At 40.2% G+C, this 23,844-nt stretch overlaps 1 protein-coding gene across 2 annotated transcripts in view; it reads right to left on the reverse strand.

The window, feature by feature from the left end:
* The window catches only part of NR1H4 (nuclear receptor subfamily 1 group H member 4), an 80,061-nt gene extending 56,619 nt beyond the window's left edge, over window positions 1-23,442 (reverse strand). For both annotated transcript variants that reach the window (XM_025283664.2, XM_025283663.2), the window contains exons 1-3: window positions 23,290-23,442; window positions 3,711-3,833; window positions 2,799-2,936 (exon numbers count right to left, since the gene is read on the reverse strand). In XM_025283664.2, the coding sequence (XP_025139449.1) occupies window positions 2,799-2,877 (79 nt within the window). In that variant the 5' untranslated portion in view covers window positions 2,878-2,936; window positions 3,711-3,833; window positions 23,290-23,442. The remainder of the gene's footprint in view (window positions 1-2,798; window positions 2,937-3,710; window positions 3,834-23,289) is intronic.
* Between the last annotated feature and the right edge of the window lie 402 nt (window positions 23,443-23,844).

The following is a 23,844-nucleotide window of genomic DNA, read 5'->3' on the forward strand; positions in this document are numbered from 1 at the left end:
CCTGACACAACGACTGTAGAGATGTGGACTTGAATGCTAGTTCTAGGTGTCCTAGAATTCCCAGCCTAATAATCTCCTTTACCAATGTTGATTAATGGAAATATGGGGTACAGAGCCAGTTCTCTAGACTCTTTCAACTTTCCTCAATAAAAATGAGAAGACAAAGCCCTTCCAAGTCATTCTAGACTTTAGACCTTTGCATTTGCATTTCCTTTATCCAGGATACGTCTTCAGATTAAGACTGTCCTTTTTAGCTCAGTTGTCAACTCCTCAGAGGCCTCCCCTGACCACCCAAGTTAGAGCTGCCTCCTTCTTCCAGTTGCTATATCACCCTCTTTTGTTGTTTCCATAGCACTCACCACTACCTGATATTATTTCATTTATTTATTCCTTTGCAGGTTTCTTGAGAGTTTACTCTCCACTAGGATCTTGCCTGTCTTATTTCCTGCTTTGTTCCAACATCTAGCATATGGTTGGTGTTCAGTGTCTAGATGGAAGAAATTATAGCCATCCATAGGCAATACCATAAACTTCAGTTGCTCTTGTTATAACAACACGATGGCCGGTTTTCAGTACACAGTTAGACCATAGCAAAAGAGTCCAGCTCTCCAGTTAGTTGAGCCTATGAGTTAAACTTCTGAATTTTGGGCACATCTCAAGATCTACAAGTGGTGACTCAGGTATTGTGGGCTACTCATCCATGAGCCAGTCTTTTCCCTGGTGCTCTGTACCCTAGGCTCAGAGTGGGAGGTCCAGAGAATCCATCAGTGTCATCAAGACATGAAAGAAGGGCAGGAATTATAACAAAATGCTCTTCATCCTCCCCTTTGGCAGACTTTGGTTAGGTATGTTGAACAAAACGAGACAGAGGCCCCAAGGGAAAGGTATGTGGGAGAAAAACAAAAAACAAAAAACCTTAGACCCGGCTCTAGAACTTAATAGAGAAGATTGAAGGAAACTTCTCCAATTCAGAATAACAGCCATGCATTGCAGCTTATGCATTTTGTGCTATGTATTCTAAGAAATATTACAAAAAGTGTTAGGAAACTGGATAAGGATGTGGTCCTGCAAAGGAGAGATGAGGACAGAGCACCACTGAAAGAAAGCATGAACCACAATGCTTTTGTAGAAATCCTTTTCAGATGTTTCTAACCTGACAGCTCCTTCACAACTTTTTCTCTATCTACTTACCTCTTTTTCACCTCACCACCACTGAGGTCAGCTTTCAATCTGATGAGCTTGCTTCAAGTGGACTAGTTTGTAAGAAAAATCTTAACAGTTTCCTCTTGATGTCTATACAAATTAAAGCTGGATGGATTTGTTTAATAATGATGACATCAGAGTTTAGACTTGGCGATCTTAACATGCAGTCATAAAATTTCAGAGCAGGAAATGGGAGTCTATATGTGAAAAAAAATCATCTCAAGTGCAACTTTCCTTAGTCTATGATCTACACCTACAGTCCTAATCATCCTATGAGTTCTGATGAGTAGATAAAATACTATAAAGATATCTATACATTATATTTTTAAGGACCATAGAAGGGTAGGCTGGAACATGGAGGTCTATGTCCCACTGCCCTTGACTTCAACCACAGGATGAAGAAAAGCCAACTGGAAGGAATAAGATGTAGCAAGTATGTCTGAGAACTGGCATTTCATAAATAATTACTGCTGCCTTTAGTTCTGTGCGAGTTACTGATAAACATCTTTTCCCCTTAAACCTCTTTTCTCCTTCCCTACTATTATTTATTGTTTGATTCTTATTTATTAAGTCGATACTAGGATTAATAAAATATAGTTGCTGCCCTTAGATGCTCTTAAACTGAATGGGGGCAGGTAGACATGTAAAGAGATAATAATAACCCCTCCTTGGAAATGACCTGATAAACCACTGCACACTAATGCTAATGACTAGTAGTTAATAGTATAAGCTATTGATTAATATCTTTCAGGGATTTCTGCAACCAAATAGGGGATGGTGCCTTAACACATTGAATTATGTGTAATTTCAAGTGTTTGCAGTCTCACTATCATCATCGATCATGGTTCATATTTTAATATAGTGTAAAAACCTGGGAGCATCCAAACCTCCCAGCTGAGATACAAAGCAGAAGGGAACTATTTTAAGAGTGGCAGAAAGCTGCTCTATCCCACCCAAAATACTGCCCCTGCCAACATTTTGCTGATGTTCTCAATTCAAACTCTTTATAATGAGGTGTTTTTTTAATAAATGCATAAAGTGGAGCAATAGATCATTTTATGGTATCATCTAGTTACAGATCTACTGAAAACAACTTAGTACAATTTGTGCTCAATCCATTTTAAATGACTAATCCTGACACTGTGCCATATCTCCCCCAGCACCGGAAGAAGGGTGGAAAGGAAACGTGCGCAGAGCTATAATCTAAGTAACCTCAGCCTTTAATAGGTACAATATTAAACCATAAGAATCATGATTTCATACTTTAGTACATGCTATAATAATATTAGAATTAGCCCTAGACAGGAATGTATTTCTACTCCCAGCTCTGTTAATTATCTAGCCTCATGGCCTTGGACAAGTCACAAAACTCTCTGACTCTTGCAGTTCTCATCTATAAAAAGAAGACTATTAGGTTCAGCGAATCCAAGGTCTGATCTATCTCTAACCTTGCAGAGTAGCTAACATCTATGGAGTACTCGGAACAAAAAAATTTTCTGGACTCTCTCTGGGCTTATCAGTTACGTTTTTTCCTTTTGTTATGTCCAAATTGCAGTTTGTTTTTTACTAATATTCGAATGAACTTGACAACTTACCAAATAAATTGTCAGAAAGAGAAAATTCATCTGTGGCAGGTAAGTGGGAGTGTTCAATGAGATTCATTTTTGATCCCATCCAAACTTTTCTATTTGAGAATGTATTACCTTCGTTATGGTGGTCTTCAAAAAAATCCCCTGAAAGGTAAATAAATACATAGAGTGTTGGGAGGGTGGGGAGATGATTAAGAAAGAGGGGGGGAGACAGAGAAAGCTAATTTTAACAAGCACAAAAGATTCCCTTTGTAGACATTTTATCATAGCTTTTCTTACATGTCTTTCCTCGATAATTACCCTTTTTTACACTCATTTGGACTTACAAATGTCTCAGATATATGCTTTCAGACTAGATAGTCTCTAATTTATCTGGGAGAACACCATATGTTTTCATTTGTTCCAGCACTTGGTAGATTTGGGCAAGATATGATATTTTGGATATGTTTATTTTATGTATAGAAAAAAACAGAAACAAATATAAAAGCCTTGATTAAAAAATGGGATGAATCAATGATTTATCTTAAATTTTACACTAAAGATAAACAGGTCTTTGCAAGACACAAAAATGATTTCAGATTACTTCCTACCAGAATTTTTGATTTTCTTTTTTTGGCTGTACTGCGCAGCCTATAGGATCTTAGTTCACCAACCAGAGATTGAACCCACACCCTCAACAGTGAAAGCATAGAGTCTAATCAACTGGACCACCAGGAAATTCCTTGGAATTTTCTTAAGTTGAGTAGGCATCATATTAGCAGATAAAAAATTCAGAAGATGTTCATCCAAGATCTTTATTTTTGCCTTTTAGAGAAAATTTAAGGGGCTTACATTTTCATTCTCATGGTCTACCTTGTCATGTATTTAATCTAGGGTAAAAGAAGCTATGGCAAGAAGAAAAAAAGTGGTAAATCTCACCCAGATGTCTGAAGTTTCATCCTGAGAAGATGTCCAGAGTATATCCAAGAACCCTAGAGATGCGGTGTTCACTTTTACTATATTTCTAGTTTTTCCTTCCTTCCTTCTAATATGTCTTCCCCCCTGAAAAAGTAATGAAAAAAGTTGAATAATGAAAAGGTATGTTATCAGAACACTTTTTCCAAGGCCATTTTCTGAGGATGATTTTTAAGCTTTAAATCCTGTTTTTACTAAGAAATCATTTCATTTACAGATAACTACTTATATTTACAACTCAGAAAGAGAATACAGGGGGTTTGTTGGGCAAATATTTATTTCATTAGAACTTCTTTACTATTCATAGCTCTCTGTTTCTTCCTCACTCAGCAAAATGTTCCAGATCAAGCAGAAGTGACAGTTCAAGCAGACATTTGGCTGCAAAGAGTTGGACATGACTGAGCGACTGAACTGAACCGAACTGAAGATAGTCCACCAGACTACATTTGTTCTACGCAGTCATTTATTCATGTTTTCAACAAATATTTATTGAGGAGTTATTCTGAACTAAATGATTACATGTTGTCTGAAAGCTGCTGATGAAGGCAAAGATGAGGATGCTCTAGTGGGGACCCACCTGTATTAGATTCAAGAGGCCTTCTCACCACCCTGAAGTCAGGAGGGAAAGGGGTGTGAAAAGGAGTCAAGATAGGGAAGTAGTTGGAGGAAAATGTGTGGTTTTGAGGGCAATTTTTAAAGACAAGCAATACTAGGTCACATCTAGAATACACCAGAGAGGTTGAGGAAACAAGAGAGAGCAGCTCCTGAGAAATGATACTAGCTGTGTCCACTGTGAGAATGCAGACATACCTGAGTCCATCTGCTGAACCACTGGCCTGGCCCTACCGAAGTCTACTGTCCAATAAGCCAAAGGGCTTGTTGGGAGAAAACTCATCCTACAGTCAAAGGGAACCAGGAACCATGATCTTCACCTCAGTCCTTAGAGGAATGTGTAATCCTCAATGTGGCACGTTTGACCAACCTGTATCAGATTCAAGAGGTCTTGACACTCTGAGGTAAGAAGGGAGAGGGTTATAAATAAAAATGAGTCTAGAAATACTGAACTGTAAGATAGAACTTCCAAAAGAATGGAACAAGGAGGAGAGAGCTCATTTCACTTCCATCCCCACCTTCAAACAACTCTGCAACATATCATAGTCACAGGAGCTTTGACTCCAAGGGGACTCTGGGCCTTTCTGGGGCATCTGTGAAACAGTGGCACCATCTAGGTATCAACATGACCCATGGAAACGTGCCCAACAGAGGAATTGTGACCACTGGTTGGGCACTGCTTTCCCCCATGAACACATAAAGTGATGGAAGAAGTGGCCAGAGTAGACTCGATTATGAACAAACATAAAGAGACCCAGGGCATTCCTAAAACATCTGCAGGGAGAGGAGGGCTTTGATAAGGAACTAGAAGTCCTGAGGAATAAACCAGTAAAAGTTCAGTTGTCACTATCGATGGGACCACATTCATACTCATAAGCTAGCTGCGTGTGTGCGTGCTCAGTTGTGTCTGTCTCTTTGTGACCCCATGGACTATAGCCTGCCAGGCTCCACTGTCCATGGGATTTCTCAGGCAAGAATACTGGAGTGCATAGCCTTTACCTTCTCCAGGGGAATTGAACTTTGAATCTCATCCTTGGTAGGCTGATTCTTTATCACTGAGCCACCTGGGAAGCCCCTGAATAGCTAACAACAAAAGTCTCCCAGAATCCAGACAGTTGACCAAGTCTGCTCAAATCAGGTCTGTTGGTTATGATTTCTGAAGGGAGTTAATACGAAGGAAACTCTTTAACTTTTGAAATGGTAACACAAGCACAGGGCAAGCAATTCAGCACTACAGTGAAAAATAAGTCTTCCTTGAGTTCTGTCCCCCTTTTCCCTTACCAGCCACCAGAGCTGGTTTCTTGTGTATCCTTCTCATACTGTACCCACTCTTAGCATAAAGGGCCCCATACCTTAAACTGGAGTCTGGCAAACTACTGCCTGTAGGCCAGAGCTGGTCTACCACCTGTTTTTGTAAAGCCTGTGAACTAAGAATGGTTTTTACATTTTCAGACAGTTGGGAAAATATCAGAAGAAAGAAATTTCATGACATAAAAATTATATAAAATTCACATTTAAATGTTCATAAACAAAGTTTTATTGGCTCACAGACACATTCATTTGTTTCTGGACAATCTATGGCTTTTTTTCCCCTGCAATGGCAGAGTTGAATAGTTGCAACACACACTGTATGACCAACAAAACCAAAATTTACTATTTAGCCCCTTTGTAGGAAAAGATTCTTTCCTCCTGCCTTATATAAAGACTAGAAGAAAAATTTAAAAATCAAAGTAATATCATAGTAAACTATGAATAACTATAATGAGTACCTTGGGGATGTGATCCCATCTAATTTTATACATATCACGATAGTAGACTCTTCTTTGCCTCTTGACAGATCCTTCCTGGGTTTGGCAGCTTTAGTCTTAATTACCCTGTGATTTAATGAGCACCTTCTATGTACAACAAAGGTCCATATTGTCAAAGCTATGGTTTTTCCAGTAGTCATGTATGGATGTGAGACCTGGACTATAAAGAAGACTGAGTGCCAAAGAAATGATACTTTCAAACTGTGGTGCTGGAGAAGGCTCTTGAGAGTCCCTTGGACAGCAAGATCAAACCAGCCAATCCTAAAGAAAATTAACCCTGAATATTTATTGGAAGGACTGATCCTGCAGTTGAAGCTCCAATACTTCAGCCACTTATGCAAAGAGCTGACTCATTTGAAAAGACCCTGATGCTGGGAAAGATTGAGGGCAGAAGGAGAAGGGGATGACAGAGGATAAGATGGTTCGATGGAGTCATCAACTAAATAGGACATGAGTTTGAGCAAACTCTGGGAGATAGTGAAGGACAGGGAAGCCTGGTGTGCTGCAGTCCATGGGGTCACAAAGAGCCAGACACAACTGAGAGACTGAACAACAAAAACTACGTCTGAAGCATTTGGCAAATATTTCCATATATGTTATTTCTTTAATGAGGGTTACATCAGTGTCTTCCTTTCTCTAATACACTTCCCTTTCTTTGGGGGAATTGCTTCACAATAGGAGAATAACTCCCTGGAAGATCTAAGAAAGATCGTAGCTCTGGAGTCTTTTTTCCTCCTTGATTTCTCCCTTCCATACAAGGAATCATTTTATAGGTCGAGAATAAGAAAATGAATATTCTCTACCTTAGTGACCTTTGAATTTTGCTTGTTTACCCCCAAAAATGAAGTTTAAAAAAAAAAATGTTCCCTCAACACATTTTTGGGTTGGCATCTAAAGTTTTTTACTAAAAAATAAACTAGTTCAAAAACTGTAATTGCTGATATATTGCAAAAATTTACATTTTTACATGTTATTACATCACTCAAATCTCTTCAATTAAATCTAAATACCACAGCAACTTAATAATCTTCTTCATCGTTCTAAGAAATATAAGGAAATGTTCTTTAAATTTTGGGAAAAAAGTTTAATCATCCCTGTCCTTTTTTGAGTTCCCATTGCATTCCACTACATTGCAGAATTTTATCCTAACGTATAGTTGAATGTCTATTGCTGAATATTCTATCATATTTTCTATAACTAAGTTTTGTATACAAATTTGGATTTTAAAAATTTCTAATGGATTCAATATTTTAAATGTTTAGACAAATTATTTTTCCAGATTAAGTTTATTACTAGCTATTAATATTGGTGCTTAGTAGACTTTCTCTACAAATAGGGTGGCTCACCCTCTGTGTTCCAGAGCACAATGGAGACACCCATCTGGTGTGGAGGAAAGAGCATGCAGGTGAGAAAGGAAGACGCCACTGTTGGGTAATAGCCAGAGCCAGCACTGGCAGAGCACACACATCAGGGGAAGAATACTGTCTCAGAAATACAGGTAAAGGTTCTGGTTAAATAATGAACTTTGAACAACTGCAGAGAGAGCACCTAAGCATCTCTGAAGTTAGTAATAAAATCCCTGCTAACAGAAAGCCATCTTTTCTATTCAGGTGAATTCATGTATGTATCAACACACAAAACTTTATGTTTGGAATTGCAGCTGATAAAGAAAAATACCTTCTCTACCTTCATGCACTATTTTCCCGAAAAGCTGTTACAATTTGTTTTTCAAATGAAAGCATTTTTAAAATAAAGAGGTCATTGCCGAAAATTCAGACAATAGAGAAAGGTATTTACAAAATGCTAAGTGACATTCTATAATTTTGCTCCAATTTACACTCATACCAACAGTGGATCTGGGTACCTATCTCGTCACACCTTCATTGGCATTACTTGCTCCCACTTCAAACATTCTTTTCTAATTTGCCAGTGACTAATCCTATCTCACTGTATTGAATTATATTTCTTTGAATATGAGGAAATTGAAAAGAAATTTATTTTACATCTTTATTGTCTGTATGTGGTAGATATTTTTTATGTCCTTTGCACCTTTCTATGGAAGTTTGCTTTTTTTATTGACTTAGAGGAGTTCTTTGTATATTGAGTGTGCTAGCATTCTGGTATATTATTACAAACATTTCCATTTGTCTTTTAATTATCTTTACTTGAAAAGATTTGCACTGTATGTAGTTAAATATATTAGATTTTTTTAAAGCTTTTTAGTTTTAGTTTCTGGTACAGGGTGATTTTTCTGAGAATTGCTTGCTGAATACTTTTTTCCTTTCCCATTGATTTATAATTTTTCTTTTATTGAGACTGAATTTAGTTTCCCATCGATCATATAGTTACATCTGCATCAAGATCATCCTTCGATTCATGGGGTCGCAAAGAGTCAGACACGACTGAGCAACTGATCTGATCTGATCTGATTATTGCTCATTTGTTTTCAACCTTTTCTAAGATATTCTTACCTTCTTACTCTCTATGATAAATTATCACATCTTGTATCACATTCTTTAAGAAAAGTTTCTTTGAGAGTTTGATATGGTACCAAACCTATATATTTAAGTAGGAAGATTTATATCTTTACAATATTCAGTTTTGTCTTTCAGGGGGAAGTTGTGGCTTCATTTATTCAAACATGCTTTTATAACTCTCAAATTTGTAGATTTTCTTTCATGTATGTCCCAACTTCTCCAGGAATGCATCCCCTATCATTTATCTTCCCTGCTCCTCATGTGGTCATTAATGATTTAACTTCATCTGTCGTCTTCTCCACTATATTGCAAACTCCTAGCAGGTAGGAACCATAGCTATGCTCCTTTTGTATCCCCTCTCACAGCTAGCAGAGTTATGCATACAGAGAAATAATATCTGTGGTCCAAGACAGATGTCAAGAGGGATGAAACATGAGAAGATTAGAATGAAGAGGGAAGGAATGGGAGTTTCGAATTAGCAGAGAGAAATTAGCATATACAGGAGGGAAAAATAACAGGTCCTACTGTATAACATAGGCTTTCCTTGTGGCTCAGCTGGTAAAGAATTCGCCTGCAATGCAGGAGACCCGGGTTCAATCCCTGCGTTGGGAAGATCCCCTGGAGAAGGGAAAGGCTACCCACTCCAGTATTCTGGCCTGGAGAATTCCGTGGACTGTATAGTTGGACGTGACTGAGCGACTTTAATTTCATTGTATAACACAGTGAACTGTATTCAATATCCTGTGACAAACCATAATGGAAAAGAATATGAAAAAGAATATATTGAACGTGTGTATATGTATGTGTGTATAACTGAGTCAACTATGTGCGTGTGTGCTCATCCAGTCATGTCTGACCCCTTGTGACCCTGTGGCCTGTAGCCTACCAGGCTCCTCTGTTCATGGGATTCTTCAGGCAAGAATGTTGGAGTGGGTTGCCATTTCCTCCACCAGGGGATCTTCCTGACCCAGGGATCAAAAAAAGAAAAAGGAGACTAGCATGGAGAACCCGTGCTGACCTTTCATAGCTTCATCCATAACCTGCAACTATTCACTTAGCACTCTGCCCCATTATACACCCTCAGCTGAATGTTTAAACACCTAAATAATAGAAATGATATAAAGATTATAAGGCAATCTTTCATAAATGTCCATAAAGTGACAGGCACAAATTTGACTGCATTGTTTCCAACAGTAAAATAAATAAATAAATAAAACTGGAAACATTCATAAATGTCCATTAACGAGAGAATGAGTACAATAAAGAGATAGTATATGCATAGTGCTGTAAGTTGGAGAAGGCAATGGCAACCCACTCCAGTACTGTTGCCTGGAAAATCCTATGGGCAGAGGAGCCTAGTAGGCTGCAGTCCATGAGGTTGCTACGAGTCGGACACGACTGAGAGACTTCACTTTTTCCACTTTCATGCATTGGAGAAGGAAATGGCAACCCACTCCAGTGTTCTTGCCTGGAGAGTCCCAGGGACGGGGGAGCCTGGTGGGCTGCCGTCTATGGGGTCGCACGGAGTCGGACACGACTGAAGCGACTCAGCAGCAGTGCTGCAAGTATATTTGTAAGTGCTATACAGCATTTAAAGGAATGGACTAAGTATTCATACGGATAAACTGAGTAACTTCATGTTGAGGAAAAGAATCAGGTTGCCCAGTAATACATGTGGTTTGATATAGTGTATGTAAGTTTAAAGATATGTGAAACAATGCTACATATTAATCCTGATATCCTAATGCGAGGGTCAGCAAATATGATCCCCAGGCCGAACCTAGCTTGCCCAGAACCAAACATGCCTTTTTGTTTACATATTGCCTATGGCTGTTTTCACACCACAGTGACAGAGTTTAAGTAGTTGCGACACAATTGCACGTGGTCTGCAAAGCCTGAAATATTCACTCTCTGGTCTTTATAGAAAAAGCTCCCGATCCCTGTTTAACCTGTAAAGACAAGCCTGGAAGTGTTGAATGCACATTCAGGATGTGGTCAGAATGACTGGGTGGATACAGAGGGAATTTCAAAGCATCTTTAATTCTCCCCTTAAGCTAGGGGTTAAATACAAGAAAGCTGATGATATTATTCAATGTTCTCCATGTTGGAAATATTTCATAATTAAAAATAATGAATGAAATTATATACGTGAAGAATTTCCTCATCTATAAAGATATGCAAACTCATACAGAGATTCTCTCTTACACACTCTTAAACATACAAACACACACACACACACACACACAGATTCTTGAGGCTTTGAGGAGGAAGTATTTCCTAACTATAAAATGTTGGGGACTTTTAACTGTAGTCAACGAGGTGCTATTGGAAATTTTGATGGCACAATAAAATCTATGTTCAAGAATTATGCACAAGATTACTCTTATGAGAGGGCGGGACAGGGGAGTAAGCAGTGAAAAGAGAAGGAAAATTCAGGAAATTCGCATTCCGGAAGTGAGATGATTAGGTGCAAAGCAGGGTGGTTTCTGTAAAGATGGAAAGGAAGTGACTTGCGCACAGTTTACAAAGAGGAGGAGGAAGAAGAGAAAGCAGGCTGATGATACAAAGTTTAAAACTTTGGTACTGGTGGAAGCAGGGACAAAATGTTTATTTTACTTTATGTTTATTTGTACTATGATGTAATGTAAACCTTAACTTAAGGGCCCAGGAATCATTTCAGAAGTGGTAAGCACTATTTGTTTTTAAAGTGATAAGACACAGAGTGACTGGTAGCGTGGACTCCTACTTTCTGGTTATCAGTTTGTACTTGTTTAGATAGTGTGAGTCACAGGGAGTTCATGGTGGATGGAGCTTCTCTGATTTAGCACAAACCATTTGGAAGAGACCTTGGAAAGACCCTGCTCCAATTAAACGGCCTTGACTTTGATTTAGAAGAATCTCAGCTCTCAGAATATGAAGATAAAAAAACAGTTTCTTGTGCTGGTTCCCCATGAACTCTCTACACCCAAAGTCACCCTTCTCAGTGACATTTTTCTCAGATAAACCCAGTTGCTGGTGGTAAAGCATACACTTTGTGGGATATCTATGTAGTTCATTCATAAAGGGCAATAAAAAATAAACTTTTTCTAGCCATCATCATTTCATGCTCAGCAGAAGTCCTGGATTCAGCCCAAGGCTGGAAGAATGTTCCTAAGAGAAAAGAGAAAGGAGTTCTAGAAGAAAAGGTTTTATCTCACAGGGGATTTGGTTTTCCCACAAGTAATCAAACCAAAGTAATTCTTTCCAGGGCCAAAATACAGATTTAGAAAAACAAATCCTTTCCCTTTGGGGTAGAATGGATACTTGTAGATGTATGGTTTGAGTCCTTTTACTGTTCAACTGAAATGATCACAACATTGTTAACTGACTATGCTCCAATACAAAATAAAAAGTTTTTAAGAAAAAACAAACAAACAACTAAACAGTTCTCATGGGGAAAAAAAAGGGAAAAGAGAATAGATCCTTTCCGAAGTTGAGATTTAAAGGACAATGTGTGGCCATTGTGATCACATTATTCTGAGAGTAGTGCCCTGTAAGAACTGGATGACCTTTATTGCTATCACAGTAACCTTTACATCTTTTGTGAAAATAGATTAAAATAATATCTATTTTATGAGTACTTACTATGCGGCAGCTTTCATGCTATGTTATCTCATTTGATCTGTAATAAACCAAGTAGGTAATGATATATACACTTCATAAATGAGAAAACTGAGGCTCAAAGAGATTAAGCAAACTTTCCAAGGTCACGCCGCTAGTAAGAACCAGAGTGGGGATATAAACTCACCATCTAACTCTAAATTCATGTTTTCTCAGGCAACTCTCCCACTGAGACTGTCATTAACTACTCACCAGTGCTTAGTGAGGGTGAACTGGCATTTCTGCAAGGTCAGTTCTGCCTAAAGCATTTCAACATTAGCTGTTTATATGCACAATTAAGTAAGCCTCTACAAAGTTTGCCTATCATATTATTTTGCTTCTTTTCAAACTTCTTTGCTGTTTCTAAAGTCTTGGGGCTGGTGCACTGGGACGACCCAGAGGGATGGAATGGGGAGGGAGGAGGGAGGGGGGTTCGGGATGGGGAACACATGTATACCTGTGGCGGATTCATTTTGATATTTGGCAAAACTAATACAGTTATGTAAAGTTTAAAAATAAAAAAATAAATAAAGTCTTCATTTAGGGACTTCCTGGTGATCCAGTGGCTAAGACTCTGAGCTCCCAATGCAGAGGGCCTGGGTTCAATCCCTGATCAAGGAACAAGATCCCACATGGTGCAACAAAGAGTTGCACGTCACAAATAAAGATCCTGCATGCCACAACTAAGACTCAACACAGTTAAACAGATAAATAAACAAAAAATAAATACTTTTTTAATTAATAAAAAATAAAGTCACCATGTAAAGTTACACTTCCTTCAGGTGTTATACAATAAAAATATTTTTGAGTCAACCAGACCTCTACTTCTGAGCTTCTGTGCTTTGGAGGTTATACAATAGGGCTCAAAGAGTGGCTGACCTTTATTTTCAACTAAGTGTAAAAGAAGCACCTGGAATAAAGGCTCCCAGGGCCATAAACTTGAGAGTCAGGACTCTTTAAATTTTGCACTCTAAGCATCTCATTTGTCTTATTCTAGTTCTAGGCCTCCTTGTTAACCTTGACCAGGGCTGATCTCCAGCAAACTATCATAGCACTGGACACCTCTTGGAGCATGCGTCCACTTGTAATTCTCCCTTTGTTTTTGTGGTGGTTTGGCTGTTGGTCACCCCACTGGGGGCTTCCCAGGTGGTACTAGTGGTAAAGAACCTGCCTACCAATGCAGGAGCTGGAAGAGATTTGGGTTTGATCCCTGGGTAGGGAAGATCCTCTTCCTGGAGGAGGGCATGACAACCCACTCCAGTATTCTTGCCTAGGGAATCCCATGGACAGAGGAGCCTGGCGGGCTACTGTCCATAGAGTTGCAAAGAGTCAGACACGACTGAAGCAACTTAGCACGCATGCACGCACACATCCCTACTGGACCATCATCAGCTCTAGGAGTGCTTACCCTGGATCTCCAGTCCCCAGCCTGTGGCCAAGTACACATTAGATACGCAATCAATTATTTGTTGACTGATGAATAAATGAATAAGTGAACTAAACATAAACAATGCTGCTGCTAAGTCACTTCAGTTGTGTCCGACTCTGTGTGACCCCATAGACGGCAGCCACCAGGCTCCCCCATCCCTGGGATTCTCCAGGCAAGAACACTGGAGTGAGTTGCCATTTCCCTCTCCAATGCAGGAAAGTGAAAAGTGAAAGTGAAGTCGCTCAGTCGTGTCCGACTGTTCGTGACCCCATGGACTGCAGCCTAGCAGGCTTCTCCACCATGAGATTTTCCAGGCAAGAGTACTGGAGTGGGGTGCCATTGCCTTCTCCGAAACATAAAACAACACATGCAAGAGCTGAAGAAGGACTTTTTTTTTTAGTCACACAAAAAACCTGACAACTAAGGCTGCTTCCCCACAATGTAGTCCTAATTAGTGAAGTGAAATCCACTCTTGTTGGAAATTTCTTAAGCAGTGATCCCCTACATTTTATACATGGACTGACCACCCCAGGAAATAATTTTAATCATCCTCCCAAAGCTCACTTTGTTAATTTCTCTTCCTTGAGAGCTACCAGGAATAGTTTTTGGTCTACTTAACATTCATTCTTAATAGTCAGGGAAGTTTCTCCCCATTATCTGCTATAGTCAAAATGGTCAAGATGATGGAGAAAGTTATGCTTTCTCCATGACTGACTTGTCATCTTCTTTTCAAATAATTCATTAGATCTTCTGAAATTTTATGACTATTACTTTTTAAATCAGTTTATTTGTAATTAGAGGATAATTGCTTTATAACACTATGTTGGTTTCTGCTGCCATATATCAACATGAATCAGCCACAGGTATACGTATGGCCCTTCTCTTTTGAAACTCCCTCCCACTTCCCACTTCATCCCACCTATTATTTATATAATCATTTGTTATTTGCAAAAGTGGCCACCAGGGCCTCTCCCATTCCATATGCCCTTTTGCAATGAGGGTTTGCCACTACCCATCAATCAGATCAGATCAGATCAGATGAGTAGCTCAGTAGTGTCCGACTCTTTGCGACCCCATGAATCGCAGCACGCCACGCCTCCCTGTCCATCACCAACTCCCGGAGTTCACTCAGACTCATGTCCATCGAGTCAGTGATGCCATCCAGCCATCTCATCCTCCGTCGTCCCCTTCTCCTCCTGCCCCCAATCCCTCCCCATCAGAGTCTTTTTCAATGAGTCAACTCTTCACATGAGGTGGCCAAAGTACTGGAGTTTCAGCTTTAGCATCATTCCCTCCAAAGAAATCCCAGGGCTGATCTCCTTTAGAATGGACTGGTTGGATCTCCTTGCAGTCCAAGGGACTCTCATGAGTCTTCTCCAACACCACAGTTCAAAAGCATCAATTCTTCGGTGCTCAGCCTTCTTCACAGTCCAACTCTCACATCTATACATGACCACAGGAAAAACCATAGCCTTGACTAGATGGACCTTTGTTGGCAACGTAATGTCTCTGCTTTTGAATATGCTATCTAGGTTGGTCATAACTTTCCTTCCATGGAGTAAGTGTCTTTTAATTTCATGGCTGCAGTCACCATCTGCAGTGACTTTGGAGCCCAGAAAAATATAGTCTGACACTGTTTCCACTGTTTCCCCATCTATTTCCCATGAAGTGATGGGACCGGATGCCATGATCTTCATTTTCTGAACGTTGAGCTTTAAGCCAACTTTTTCACTCTCCACTTTCACTTTCATCAAGAGGCTTTTTAGTTCCTCTTCACTTTCTGCCATAAGGGTGGTGTCATCTGCATATCTGAGGTTATTGATATTTCTCCCGGCAATCTTGATTCCAGCTTGTGTTTCTTCCAGTCCAGCGTTTCTCATGATGTACTCTGCATATAAGTTAAATAAGCAGGGTGACAATATACAGCTTTGACCTACTCCTTTTCCTATTTGGAACCAGTCTGTTGTTCCATGTCCAGTTCTAACTGTTGCTTCCTGACCTGCATACAAATTTCTCAAGAGGCAGATCAGGTGGTCTGGTATTCCCATCTCTTTCAGAATTTTCCACAGTTTATTGTGATCTACACAGTCAAAGACTTTGGCATAGTCAATAAAGCAGAAATAGATGCTTTTCTGGAACTCTCTTGCTTTTTCCATGATCCAGAGGATGTTGGCAATTTGATCTCTGGTTCCTCTGCCTTTTCTAAAACCAGCTTGAACATCAGGAAGTTCACAGTTCACATATTGCCTGGCTTGGAGAATTTTGAGCATGACTTCATTAGCGTGTGAGATGAGTGCAATTGTGCGGTAGTTTGAGCATTCTTTGGCATTGTCTTTCTTTAGGATTGGAATGAAAACTGACCTTTTCCAATCCTGTGGCCACTGCTGAGTTTTCCAAATTTGCTGGCATACTGAGTGCAGCACTTTCACAGCATCATCTTTCAAGATTTGGAATAGCTCAACTGGAATTCTATCAGCTCCACTAGCTTTGTTCGTAGTGATGCTTTCTAAGGCCCACTTGACTTCACATTCCAGGATGTCTGGCTCTAGGTCAGTGATTACACCATCGTGATCATCTGGGTCATGAAGATCTTTTTTGTACAGTTCTTCTGTGTATTCTTGCCATTTCTTCTTAATATCTTCTGCTTCTGTTAGGTCCATACCATTTCTATCCTTTAGTGAAGGCTATTTCCTCAGCCCTTGAACCTGAACTGGTCTGGTAACTTCCTTGATCAGTAGAATGGTGGAAGTGATGTTGTGAGACTTCTGAGCTTGCCCTTAAAAGGCACTGAGGCTTCTGTTCCCTCAGTCTAAGAATGCTGCCAGGAAACTGTCACATTATTTGTAGATGCCCCAGATACGAAACCTAACGGAGACAGAACTCAGTTATCCAAACTGTCACATTTGACAGTCACACCAGGACACCAGACCTGTGTAAGGCCATCTTGGACCTTCTGTTTCATCTGATTGTCTATCAGAAAGAATCACTTGAGTGAGCCCAAGCAAAACTATCAGAGGAACTGCTCCTCTGACTCACAGAAATATGGGAATTAAGTCACTAAGCTTTGGGGTAGCTGTTACAAAGAAATAAATAACTGCTACAGAGCTGGTACTTAGAAGGGGGATGATTTTTTTTTTTTTAAGAGGCTAAACAAATGGCTTTGGCTTTGGGATTGGGAGGTGGACAGAGCCTGAAAGGGCAGTGGGGACACTGGTAGAAATTGGAAGAGTGGGGAGGAACTTACTATAGGAAGCTGAAAAATGAACAGGTCATATTTTGCAGTCTTTCTCTCTCTCTCTCTTTCTCTCTCTCATACACACACACACACACACACACACACACACACACACACAGGGGCAAAACTGTTCAACTTGGAAGATACACAGTTTCCTAATGAACCTGTGGGTTTTTGTTTGTTTCTCTCTGGTTTGGTTTCAGGAGTGGCAGAGCCTTTTCCCCACTGACCTCCAAGTACCTCTGTGGATCCCTTTGGGATTAAGGAGAACTCCAAAGAGTAAGGTGAATGTGTCAAGCGGTGTTTTTATCTGTGAATGATAGGTACATGAAGACAGAGATGAATTAGGAAGGAGCTATTCGTTTTAAGCAGGATTGGAAGCCACAGCACAGTACAGCATTTGGGCTTCTCTGGTGGCTCAGTGGTGAAGAATCTGCCTGCCAATGTAGGTGACCCAGGTTCGATCCTTAGGTCAGGAAGATCCCCTGAAGGCGGGCATGGCTATCCATGCCAGTATTCTGGCCTGGAGAATCCTATGGACAGAGGAGCCTAGCAGGCTATAGTCCATAGGGCCGCACAGAGTCAAACATGACTGAAGCAACTTAGCACATGTGAGGTCCAGGATGTGCTGGATTGATAAACAAGACTATTGTACACGTTTGCTCTTCCATATGACATAAGAGTCTCAAAATAAATGATTCCACAGTAAATATCAAATCATGGTTGTGGCTATAAGATCCTTTGCTGAGAGCTCAAAAAACATAAGGAGGTGCCTAGGAGACTCTCACATCCAGGTAAAAGAGCTTCTAAGAATTCCAGGGCATTATCCCACAACATTATTTCATAGTAGCTTGATGTGTCCAAAGTAGAAAGAAGTTTGTCTCAAAAAATTACGGAGGTAAGTTTTCAGGCATGGAGAAGGTCCCCAAAAGACTAATAAGAAATCCACAAAGTGCTTTAGCAAATAGGTTTAATGAGAGCAATGCCATCTTAAACCAAAAGCTAACTCTGCAATTCTTCTTAGAAAAAAGTAAAGCCCCACCCATGAATGAGCTGTTTTGATGACTTGCTTTGACCGACAGAATTGTTGTACTTCTGAAGGTAAACCTCAAGAGAACCTTGTTACTTCCACTTTCATCCTCTTGGGATGTTGTCCTGAGACCCCATGCCATGAAGAAGCCAGGAATGAAATACTCCAGGACAAAGACACTGGGTCATTTCAATTATCCCAGTCAACAGCCTTCATCAAGGCCCCAGTCATGAGAATGAGACCTAATTGACCCTCCAGTTGATATGTTACCTGATTGAGCTCAGGAAAAACCAGCAAACAGCCACCTAGTCAGCTCACAAAATTATAAGACATAATAAGTTATTATCTTTTTACACCATTAAGTTGTGCAGTAGCTTGCTGCATAGTACTAGATAACTGATGCTGCTGCTGCTAAGTCGCTTAAGTCATGTCCGACTCTGTGCGACCCCATAGACGGCAGCCCACCAGGCTCCCCCGTCCCTGGGATTCTCAAGGCAAGAACACTGGAGTGGGTTGCCATTTCCTTTACAGTCTCCCAAAATGAACAGTATGGCATGTTGTCTTTTGTTTTACTGGGTCTAAAAAAGAGACCCCTTGCTTAAAAATACTACATTTTCTCTCTTAAAGCGGCATTTCAATGTCCATTTCCAATATCAATGCCAAGAGAATTCATTCACTCACATATTTATTCATTCAATATACATTTATTGACTCTGTGTCAGGCATTGAACAGATACAGGCAAAAAAAAAAAATCATGATCCTTCATGAGGCTTAGTGGAAAAGTCAGATAAGGACAACAACCCAATCAAAATGGCATGGGGATTGCTATAATAGAGGTAAGCACAAGTCCCTTCAGGAGCACAAGCAAAGGCTTCACTCATTCAGCATTCATTAATTGTTCACCATGTACCAGTTTTGATCTGGGTCTTGGAAATAGAATGATGGATGAGACAGAATAAAAAAATAAATCCTGATAATTTGCAAGTAAACAAGTAGTAAGGTTTCCAATGATGATAACAAGAAAATAAAGGAGATAAAGGATAAAGTGGTGTGCATGCATGCATGCTAAGTCACTGTCATGTCTGACTCTTTGTGACCCCATGGACTGTAGGCCGCCAGGGATTCTCCAGGCAAGAATACTGGAGTGGTTGTCATGCCCTCCTCCAGGGGATCTTCCACATTTCAGGGACTGAACCCGAATCTCTCAGATCTCCTGCACTGGCAGGCGGGCTCTTTACCACTAGCGCCATCTGGGAACTGGGCACTATTTTAGAGAGGGTGATCCTAGAAGAGCTCTCTAGAGAGTGGACATTTGAACTGAGGTGTGGAGGAGAAGAAGTAGTAAGCCGAAAAAGGGGGAAATAAGTCCAGGCAGAGTGGTCAGCAAGTGCTAAGGACCTTGGCTTGGGGTGCTGTTGGAACAGCAAAAGCCCAGTGAGGTTGGAGATGAATAAGCAAAGGGGCAGGGCAGGAGATGGGGTCTGAGAGTAAGCACCTCTCTATGGCCTGTTGACTATGATAAGGAGCTCAAATTTATTCTAAATGGGAGTCTGCCTGATGCGTGTTAAGCGTGGATGTGACTAGGAGAGAAATTAAGTCTTTTTGAGGGTGGGGGGCTGGTTCGTGAATTTAATCTCTAAGAAGTAGGCGCTGAACTAAGCAGAAGGCATGCAGAGGGGATGGCCACAGGAGGAAAACAGCAGGCTGTCTTCTAAGCAGACATACATTGTCCTCATGCTGTAGTGAGTGGACTCAGCTCAAACCAGTGGAGAAAGGTGGCCTATTCAAGACCCAATAGCCAGAAAAATGATGATTCCTTTGGGGTAAAAAATTAAAACGTCCTATCTTGTATCATTTTAAGTCTCAGGTGGATTAAAGACTTTTAAAATGATAAACATTATTGGGAGAAAATATAGAAAAACACATTTGTGATCTTTATGAATTTAGGGCATTGAAAAAAAAAGACTTATTAAACAAGAAACAAATAGGAAAAGAATCAATTTGACTGCATTAAAATCAAGAAGACAGAAATGAAGACATCATAAACAAAGCTAAATATATGAAATAAACTGGGAGAAAATGTTTACCACATAAATAACAGCCAAAAATTAGTATAAACAACATATTAATAACTCCTGTAAATAAAAACAGAAAAGATAAACAACTCAAGGAAGAAACTGGCAAAGGATACAAAGAGGAAATTCACCAAAAGGGAAATACAAGTAGTTGATGAACATACAAAAACATCTGAAGCTAGTTATTAATTAGAAAAATGCAAACTAATACAACTAGATACTATTTCCACCATTGAATTATCAATGCTTTTTTGTCTGATAATATTAAAAGTTGAAGAAGATGTGTGGAAATACACATTCTCACACACTGCTAGTGGGGGCATAGTTATATCTTTTTGGAGGACTCTTTAGTAGTATATTCTGAAAAATAAAAGTACAATTCTTAGGTATCTTCCCTGGATAAAGCTTTGTACAGGTACACAAGAATGTTCACTCTAGCACTGCTTCTATTTAAAATAGGAACTGAAATATCAAAGCTTTATTTGGACTTTTATCCAGAAAAAATTAAAATTAATAAAAATTTATTTTATATTCACACCTATTAATTTTGGTCACCAGAACTCTGTTGTCATTCTTAGACCTAACAAAGAAAAAACATATTTTTCCTGTGCAATACTTTCTTTCTTATACAATACTTCCCTTGGCAATCAAGCTGCATTATGTTGGCATTGAACTGAAACAAGTTTACAAAGAAGAGAAAAAGAAGAGCAGATATTCCTTTATTGCCCAAATTGGAAAAGGGCAAACTAAAGGAGAAAATAACTCACTGTGGAGGGCAAGGGGTCTAGGGGATTGCAGATTGGGATGAAAGAACAGGGAGGTAGGAGAAGAGAATGAGGGTGGATATTTTTAGGTACTGATGACTTTTGCCTCCCCTGCAGCTGGGTGACCGAGGATACATAGAGTGATGCCTCGTACATTTCCACTGGCAGAAAACATAACAGCAACAAGAAATACCTGGGAAGAAAAACACTGTTCCCATTTCTTTTAGCCCCTTCATGATGTATGTTGCTAAGATTTAAGAGAAAAATGAGACTGAGCAAAATGAAGGAAACACTTCCTATCAAGAAAAGAATATGAACCTTCATTCTTTTCTTTATCCACCCACCTAATGACAATGCAAGTCTCTGAAAACCTATCACAAGGTGATACATATTCTCCTGGTGTTCATAACCTGAGGTTTCTGTGAAACACAGCAGTTCTTAGTGCCTTTTGAAAGTCCCTGATCACAACACCAGGGAGGGTTCACTGAATCTTTAATTAAGATGACAATAACTGAGGTGTCCAGTCAGCTCTCCTAGACTGACCTTTGGGTCAAAGCAAGTAGTGCTAATAACTTTCCACTTGCCCTGCTTGAGTGTGTTATTGGAAAATGCCCTAAGAAGTTTTAGGAGTCTTCACAATTCTGCTGCTGCTGCTGCTAAGTCACTCCAGTCGTATCCGACTCTGTGCGACCCCACAGACGGCAGCCCAACAGGTCCCCCGTCCCTGGGATTCTCCAGGCAAGAACACTGGAGTGGGTTGCCATTTCCTTCTCCAATGCATGAAAGTGAAAAGTGAAAGTGACATCGCTCAGTCGTGTCCAACTCTTAGCGACCCCATGGACTGCAGCCTACCAGGCTCCTCCGTCCATGGGATTCTCAAGGCAAGAGTATTGGAGTGGGGTGCCATTGCCTTCTAGGTCTTAACAAATCACCCCTGTCGAGATGAAACATTTGTGGTCTGGTCCACCTGATTTCCTCCCATCATTCCAGATTTCAAATTCTCCCAACCTCCAACAATACTGAGGTAGCAAGAAGAGACCTTTTGAGTTAAAAAGACTTGCCCATCCTGTTACTTCCTAACTGTGTGATTGCAGACAGGTGACTTGTTCCCTTTGAACCTCAGTTTTCTCATCAGTAAAATGAGTATAAGAACTTCCATTCAGAGTTATTGTGAGAAGGAAACAGGCAATTTAGACAAAGCTTCTGACATGTTGGTACACACTCTTGCATACAAAGTTCTTTTCTTTTACTTCCAAATACAATGACTGGGTGTTCTACCACCATGTGGCCGGATTTTGGAGGTGTGGAAATAAAAGGAAGGACAGGGATTACGTTACTTTGCTTCTTCAACTGAGGGGGAGAGGGCAGAGGTGTGTGGTGGAAAACAATGCTGCAAATCCTGATGAAGGGTCTCAGGACGAAAGCATCATCCCTGGCCAGTATTTTATCAGCTAACTCGAGTTGCATCAGCCATATTGCAACATTCTCAGCAAAACAGAAAAGTCCACGGTGCAGATGGCACAGGTCCACAATTTGGAGGGTGGGGGAGACTCAGAGACAAAGGTGTCTATCATTTTCTAAAAATCACACTAAAAACCTGGCATTGGCTGTCTCTATTCCCCTTGTTGATACTGCTGATGTGGTTCTAAGGCAGCATCAGTGACATCATCAGATTTCTTTAAAGCTCAGGTGAGTTTCTCAGACCAAGGATCCAGCATGAGTCATTTGCATCCCTTTCCCCAGCCCCTCCCTTCTAAACAAAAACTCAGTTGAGAGAAATATGACCCAGGCTTCGCTTACAGTTGCCTAATTCCCTATGGCAGCATGTAGAGCAGGAGATGCTTTATCTGCAGATTCAGACCTTGGAGAATTTTAGTAATAAAGTTCTTCCTAACATTTTCCATCTTATTTTAAGATTTCTATCTGATACTAATATGAGAAATAGAAACCAATAGAAAAGTTTGCAGTAGGACTCAAAAGAGAAAGCTTTTGAAACCTACTCTCCTAGGAAAAACTTTTAGTCAAGCATAACTTAAATGTCATTCAAGTCCTAGATCTGAAGTCTTCTGACATTAGTAACATCCCCCGACTTGCATTAGTATTTGATAAATCACAGCACATTATACAGACGAGATTGCCTACAGAATCAGAACAGAGACACTTCTGAAATTTACGGTCTCCAGTGATTCTCTTGGGTGATCACAATGTTGAAAAGATATTCCAAAATAATTTTTCAGTAAGAAAAGCAATTTACTTTTTAATAAAGTACTACCCATTGACTTCTGCTTCTTTGTTTTGAAGAATTTTTTTTTTTTACTTTTTTAGAAACCATCATGATCTCACATCAAATTCTACCAACTGAGAATTCATTCATTGACCAAACTTACTGATGCTAAAGAGAAACTTTCAATGACAACATCCCCTCTGCTGTTTTGGGATGGATACCCCACTCCCAGAGGAATCAGGTACTCACTGAGATTGTCTTAGGCTGGAGGTGAACTTTCAAAGCCCTGGGAGGATTCTGAGTCCAGTCTTCCTCTCCAAAATGCAGTGGTTTTGCTACAAATGCTCAGGATCTGATTTTGCATTGGGGCGAGTCCAGGAGACAGTGGGGTGAGGAGGAGGGAGTTCCAGCAGGAGCCGGGGCCAGTCATGGGAGGCCTTCCCGCCCAGCAGCAGCATCTCTGCCTTGGCTCTGTGCCTCATGGACAGAGATTAGTCATTAACAATCCTTTCCCTGCTAAAAGATATAAACAGAGAAAGGAACCTTGGGACATGCTCGAGATTCCCAGGACAAACTCCCAAAGCCCCTGGATAGGGACTGTAATAAAGCGGAGGCACACCCTTACACCTTTGAAAATGCTTCTCCGCAGGCTGTGTTTTAAGGGTCCCAGGTACCCTAATTTCTGCACACATCATCTAAAACTGAATTGTCATCTTCCCTCTCTCTCTAACTGCTTTCAATAGCTCCACCACCTACAAGGGACTGAAGTTAGCAACTCTGAACCTTTTCGACTCTCCCTCTCCC

Source organism: Bubalus bubalis, chromosome 4 (assembly GCF_019923935.1).
Source record: "Bubalus bubalis isolate 160015118507 breed Murrah chromosome 4, NDDB_SH_1, whole genome shotgun sequence".
Taxonomy (NCBI): domain Eukaryota; kingdom Metazoa; phylum Chordata; class Mammalia; order Artiodactyla; family Bovidae; genus Bubalus; species Bubalus bubalis.